Here is a 7,545-nt window from a genome sequence, read left to right as displayed (position 1 = left end):
AAGTGCAGAGTATTGGGTTTGTCCTCATTGGAATTTATTAAACAGTTGTTGCTACAACCCATCAGCAGCCCAACAAAGCTTTCATCTGTAGTCCAAAACACACTGTTAGGGTGTAGGGAGGAAAACACTGGTGCGCTGTGTTCAGTCAGTCAACACACACATCACTTACCAATTACAGTGTTGACCGTGTCATGGTTTTACCCATTACAGTGTTGACCGTGTCATGGTTTTACCCATTACAGTGCTGACTGTGTCATGGTTTTACCCATTACAGTCTTGACTGTGTCATGGTTTTACCCATTACAGTGCTGACAGGGTCATGGTTTTACCCATTACAGTGTTGACAGGGTCATGGTTTTACCCATTACAGTGTTGACCGTGTCATGGTTTTACACATTACAGTGTTGACCGTGTCATGGTTTTACCCATTACAGTGTTGACCGTGTCATGTTTTACCCATTAATGTTGACCGTGTCATGGTTTTACCCATTACAGTGTTGACAGGGTCATGGTTTTACCCATTACAGTGCTGACAGGGTCATGGTTTTACCCATTACAGTGCTGACCGTGTCATGGTTTTACCCATTACAGTGTTGACAGGGTCATGGTTTTACCCATTACAGTGCTGACAGGGTCATGGTTTTACCCATTACAGTGCTGACAGGGTCATGGTTTTACCTATTACAGGGTTGACAGGGTCATGGTTTTACCCATTAATGTTGACCGTGTCATGGTTTTACCCATTACAGTGTTGACAGGGTCATGGTTTTACCCATTACAGTGTTGACAGTGTCATAATTTTACCCATTACAGTGTTGACAGTGTCATGGTTTTACCCATTACAGTGTTGACCGTGTCATGGTTTTACCCATTACAGTGTTGACCGTGTCATGGTTTTACCCATTACAGTGCTGACTGTGTCATGGTTTTACCCATTACAGTGCTGACCGTGTCATGGTTTTACCCATTACAGTGCTGACCGTGTCATGGTTTTACCCATTGGTGTTGACTGTGTCATGGTTTTACCCATTACAGTGCTGACAGGGTCATGGTTTTACCCATTACAGTGCTGACTGTGTCATGGTTTTACCCATTACAGTGCTGACCGTGTCATGGTTTTACCCATTACAGTGCTGACCGTGTCATGGTTTTACCCATTGGTGTTGACTGTGTCATGGTTTTACCCATTACAGTGCTGACAGGGTCATGGTTTTACCCATTACAGTGTTGACCGTGTCATGGTTTTACCCATTACAGTGTTGACCGTATAAAGGTTTTACCCATTACAGTGCTGACTGGGTCATGGTTTTATCCATTACAGTGCTGACAGGGTCATGGTTTTACCCATTACAGTGCTGACCGTGTCATGGTTTTACCCATTACAGTGTTGACCGGGTCATGGTTTTACCCATTACAGTGCTGACAGGGTCATGGTTTTACCCATTACAGTGCTGACAGGGTCATGGTTTTACCCATTACAGTGCTGACAGGGTCATGGTTTTACCCATTACAGTGCTGACAGGGTCATGGTTTTACCCATTACAGTGCTGACAGGGTCATGGTTTTACCCATTACAGTGCTGACCGGGTCATGGTTTTACCCATTACAGTGTTGACCGGGTCATGGTTTCACCCATTACAGTGTTGACCGGGTCATGGTTTCACCCATTACAGTGTTGACCGTGTCATGGTTTTACCCATTACAGTGTTGACAGGGTCATGGTTTTACCCATTACAGTGCTGACAGGGTCATGGCTTTACCCATTACAGTGCTGACCGGGTCATGGTTTTACCCATTACAGTGTTGACAGGGTCATGGTTTTACCCATTACAGTGCTGACAGGGTCATGGTTTTACCCATTACAGTGCTGACCGTGTCATGGTTTTACCCATTACAGTGTTGACAGGGTCATGGTTTTACCCATTACAGTGCTGACCGGGTCATGGTTTTACCCATTACAGTGTTGACCGTGTCATGGTTTTACCCATTACAGTGCTGACAGGGTCATGGTTTTACCAATTACAGTGTTGACCGTGTCATGGTTTTACCCATTACAGTGCTGACAGGGTCATGGTTTTACCCATTACAGTGTTGACAGGGTCATGGTTTTACCCATTACAGTGTTGACCGGGTCATGGTTTCACCCATTACAGTGTTGACCGTGTCATGGTTTTACCCATTACAGTGTTGACCGTGTCATGGTTTTACCCATTACAGTGTTGACCGGGTCATGGTTTCACCCATTACAGTGTTGACCGTGTCATGGTTTTACCCATTACAGTGTTGACCGTGTCATGGTTTTACCCATTACAGTGTTGACAGGGTCATGGTTTTACCCATTACAGTGCTGACAGGGTCATGGTTTTACCCATTACAGTGCTGACAGGGTCATGGTTTTACCCATTACAGTGCTGACAGGGTCATGGTTTTACCCATTACAGTGCTGACAGGGTCATGGTTTTACCCATTACAGTGCTGACAGGGTCATGGTTTTACTATTAGGTTGTCTCCCAAATGACACCTTATTCCTTACATTGTTCCCTACTTTTGACCATTTTGACAAATGTAGGGAACAGGGTACCATTTGAGGGACACCCTAATTCTCTGATAATAAATCAAATAAGCATATCTTCCCTTTTCTCCTCCCATCATCACTACCTTTTTATTATTACCACAAATTCTCTATTCATTATGGCACTTCCTGGATAAACAAAGGCAATAAAAAGCTTTGCAATAGACTGTCAGCAGAAGAGCGAGAGAAAACGAGAAGAGGGAACGAGAGAGGAGAGAGAACGAGAGGGACATACATAAGAGAAGAGTGAGAAAGAACCATGGAGAACAAGAGAGAAAGTGACAAAGAAAATGAAAAAGAGAATGCATAAATGAGTCAGTCCGTGATGACTTGTGCAGTCTGGTTGTAATTACAGATCAAAGGAGTTCCCCTGCTGTGTCCGTCTGTCTGGCTGGTGTGGGTCCTCTAGAGTGGGCAGAGACTGGGTATGTGACTGGCAGCCATAGCAACACCAGACAGTCTGCTGATGCCATCTACCCCCTAGGCACACTATTCCCTATATAGGGCACTACTTTTTTTTTTACCAGGGCCCTATAGGGAATAGGGTGCCGTTTGAGACGTATTCTCAGTCATAGCCACCTGCTATGGTAACCGAGGGGTTCTGAGACTAATCACAACCTGAGGAAAGTCTCACAATTCCCTCTCAATTCCTGTTAATATTCATGACAGAGTTGTGCAAGTGTCTGAGTTAGGTGCTAAGTCATATCCCATATTAAGATTGGTCCTCATTCATCCAAGTGTCTGAGTTAGGTGCTAAGTCATATCCCATATTAAGATTGGTCCTCATTCATCCAAGTGTCTGAGTTAGGTGCTAAGTCATATCCCATATTAAGATTGGTCCTCATTCATCCAAGTGTCTGAGTTAGGTGCTAAGTCATATCCCATATTAAGATTGGTCCTCATTCATCCAAGTGTCTGAGTTAGGTGCTAAGTCATATCCCATATTAGGATTGGTCCTCATTTATCCAAGTGTCTGAGTTAGGTGCTAAGTCATATCCCATATTAAGATTGGTCCTCATTCATCCAAGTGTCTGAGTTAGGTGCTAAGTCATATCCCATATTAGGATTGGTCCTCATTCATCCAAGTGTCTGAGTTAGGTGCTAAGTCATATCCCATATTAAGATTGGTCCTCATTCACCCATATAGCTGGCAAGCAAGGAGAACCCAGCATCCTCAGATGAACTGAGACTAATCCTGTAGTTGAGGAAAGACTCGAATTTCAATTCAAAAGACGCATTCATATTTATCAGAGAGTTGCACAAGTGTCCCCATTTGACCCTATGAGTGGTGAACGCAGTAAGGAGCAACCTAACAATGCTCAGATGAACTCAGACACTTAGGTAGCGCCCCAAATACCACTATTGCCTTTATAGTGCACTTTTTTGGGGGCCCCGCTGACCCTGGTCAAATGTAGTGGACTATATAAGGAATAGGGTGCCATTTGGGATGCAGCCTTAAATACATCACCAGGTCAATATGTGAGGATATATGCAGCATCACATCATGTACCATATATAAATTATATTAATCTACCCCCTATAGCTTCAGGATGACAACACATCATGTACCATATATAAATTATATTAATCTACCCCCTATAGCTTCAGGATGACAACACATCATGTACCATATATAAATTATATTCATCTACCCCCCTATAGCTTCAGGATGACAACACATCATGTACCATATATACATTCTATTCATCTACCCCCCTATAGCTTCAGGATGACAACACATCATGTACCATATATACATTCTATTCATCTACCCCCCTATAGCTTCAGGATGACAACACATCATGTACCATATATACATTCTATTCATCTACCCCCCTATAGCTTCAGGATGACAACACATCATGTACCATATATAAATTCTATTCATCTACCCCCCTATAGCTTCAGGATGACATCACATCATGTACCATATATAAATTATATTCATCTACCCCCCTATAGCTTCAGGATGACAACACATCATGTACCATATATAAATTATATTCATCTACCCCCCTATAGCTTCAGGATGACAACACATCATGTACCATATATACATTCTATTCATCTACCCCCTATAGCTTCAGGATGACAACACACCATGTACCATATATAAATTATATTCATCTACCCCCCTATAGCTTCAGGATGACAACACATCATGTACCATATATAAATTATATTCATCTACCCCCTATAGCTTCAGGATGACAACACATCATGTACCATATATAAATTCTATTCATCTACCCCCTATAGCTTCAGGATGACAACACATCAACACATTGGTTTAGTATTAAAATATATTTGAGGAGTGATTCAAAATGATGAAGCAGTTGCATAGCAGATAAAACAAACGAGCTGATGACGACGTGAAAACTATTTGGCAAATGATTTAAGGATGATGTTTGAAATCCATTGAAACGGTTTCAGAAGAATTGACAGAGAAGGCAGTACCTGTCCTGTAGACCAGCTCCACAAGTCATGGTGGTTCACAGCTCAATGATTTACAAAAGTACCATTCAATTATATACATATGTAATGATCATTTTAGCATTTCTCTTTTCAATATCTAGTCTCATGTTTCACACACAGGCAATGGTCTACAATGACAATAAGAGCCATTTTGAAATTAACGGTTTAAAAAAATTATACAGAAAAACAATTATGGCATAACACATACCAGCAAAGATTCTATACTATTAGCATTGAGCTAAAGTGGTTACATTTCAGATTAACAGAACCCTGATTCATCTATCCACATATGTACTATTTCTGGACTCACGATGGAAAAATGAAGGCAAATGGTTTATTTCTTGTATAAAAATGAGAAGATGTTCAACTTCAGCTCTACTGTGTATTGGCACTTAGTCAAGCCAAAGCCTAACAGGTGACAGCTCTAACTTGGTCCACCAGTTAGTTTCAGTGAGACGTTGATGTCAATGGTACAGTATGAATGTGCTTCATCTTTTAGTCTGTTTGGTTTGTTTGACTACTGTTTGACTACATGTGAAGTGGTTCAAGGCTGCTGCACCCTATTCCCCTTCATAATGCACTACACTGAGAACCCACATCCAAAATATATCAACGACAAATACAAAATCATGACAAAAACAAAGTTCGGCCATTTTTAGAACAACAACATGATTAACCAGTCATAACTAGCCAATGGCAATGCAGATTACACAGTAAGCAACCAATCGATTTAAACACAGGATATGACATCATGGAACACCCTGCTTCTTCGCTTCTAGAAACTTTTTAAAAACACAAATTAACAAACTTAGTTGTGCCCATCCATCCTTTTAAAAAATAATTTCATCTTGGTATGTAAAGCGTCTTTTGCATAAAGCCTGTGCCATAAAAATATATTTACATACAACACTACTCTCCTAACTCTGGTCTACTCTGGAGCACATTAAACATCTGATTATCTGTACAAGCTGTAAGTCATCAACACCAGGTTGTATATCATGAGACTGACAGGTATAGTTGCTATGGTTGGTCAGTGGTGGTGTACCGTATATCCTCTGTAGGCTGGGTTTACAGTCTGCTAGCTCACTCAGGGACTATACTGTAGGCTGGGTTTACAGTCTGCTAGCTCACTCAGGGACTATACTGTAGGCTGGGTTTACAGTCTGCTAGCTCACTCAGGGACTATACTGTAGGCTGGGTTTACAGTCTGCTAGCTCACTCAGGGACTATACTGTAGGCTGGGTTTACAGTCTGCTAGCTCACTCAGGGACTATACTGTAGGCTGGGTTTACAGTCTGCTAGCTCACTCAGGGACTATACTGTAGGCTGGGTTTACAGTCTGCTAGCTCACTCAGGGACTATACTGTAGGCTGGGTTTACAGTCTGCTAGCTCACTCAGGGACTATACTGTAGGCTGGGTTTACAGTCTGCTAGCTCACTCAGGGACTATACTGTAGGCTGGGTTTACAGTCTGCTAGCTCACTCAGGGATTATACTGTAGGCTGGGTTTACAGTCTGCTAGCTCACTCAGGGACTATACTGTAGGCCCTTGCTCATTCAGTCTATAGGATCCATAGAGTCAGAGAGAGAGAGGGAGACAGAGAGATTAGGGATCATCCAGTCCCACTTTGGCCCAGTAGCTCTGCTCCTTCACAAGTATTTTCCCCAAAACGCAATAGTTTCCCACAGTTTCTCATGTCTCTAAGGGGAAGAGATATGTGTAACGCTTCATGGTTGATGCTGTAATAGTCTGAAGTCTGCCTCAGTCTCTGGTCCCCCTCATCTTGGTCTACAGAGTGGTCCCATAGCTCCTCCCCCCTCTCTCTGGGGGCCAGAGGTTAAAGGTCGGTGACTTTGTTCTCGAGGGCGGCGGCTATCTGCTGCAGCCGCAGGGTCAGCTGTTTACTCTGGGCGGCTGGGTCCTCATCTAAAGACTGGATGATCTGGAGGGAGGGAGGGAGGGGAAAAATGAGAGAGGACACAGAAGAGACAGTGGTAAACAGATTTTCCTGCAACAGCAAGTGACATTAATTTGCAGAGGAAGTCAACCAAGAGGATAGGGCATTCAAACCACCAGACAAGGAAGTGAGTCCTAAGGTTCTTAACCAAGTGGATAGGGCCTTCAAACCACCAAACAAGGAAGTGAATCCTAAGGTTTTTACCCCGTCATAGTATTTGCTGGCATACTGGTAGAGCTGGTGCAAGGCTGCCTGGGTATTCAGCGTGTCTGTGTGTTCCTGGAGAGCACAAAGAAGGAAGGATCAACCTTATTGTTGTATTCTGATGATGCAATAGAAGACTGCCCACACACAAGCAGATGTGAGGTCACTTGGTACGTACCCTGGACACCTCAGCCAGGTGTGTGTTCATGTCCTGATCACTGACTGGGACCATCTGCTTGATTCCCTTGTAGTAACTGAGGAGAGACAGAATGATAGAGAGATGAGATGTCTGATTGGCTGCCAGGTCCTACAACCTATCCCCTGTGTTGTTTCTGA

The 7,545-nt window shown here is 42.9% G+C and overlaps 1 protein-coding gene across 1 annotated transcript in view; it reads right to left on the bottom strand.

The window, feature by feature from the left end:
* Positions 1-4,861: 4,861 nt before the first annotated feature.
* Positions 4,862-7,545, bottom strand: part of LOC106576598 (plexin-B2) — a 200,696-nt gene continuing 198,012 nt past the window's right edge. Inside the window, exons 36-38 of the mRNA XM_045722352.2 lie at positions 7,388-7,463; positions 7,210-7,284; positions 4,862-6,990 (exon numbers count right to left, since the gene is read on the bottom strand). Of these exons, the coding sequence (XP_045578308.2) occupies positions 6,886-6,990; positions 7,210-7,284; positions 7,388-7,463 (256 nt within the window). The 3' untranslated portion in view covers positions 4,862-6,885. The remainder of the gene's footprint in view (positions 6,991-7,209; positions 7,285-7,387; positions 7,464-7,545) is intronic.

This window comes from Salmo salar, chromosome 07 (genome assembly GCF_965601325.2).
Source record: "Salmo salar chromosome 07, fSalSal1, whole genome shotgun sequence".
Taxonomy (NCBI): domain Eukaryota; kingdom Metazoa; phylum Chordata; class Actinopteri; order Salmoniformes; family Salmonidae; genus Salmo; species Salmo salar.
The sequence above is the reverse complement of the archived record's forward strand: the minus strand, read 5'-3'. Positions and strand labels throughout refer to the sequence as shown.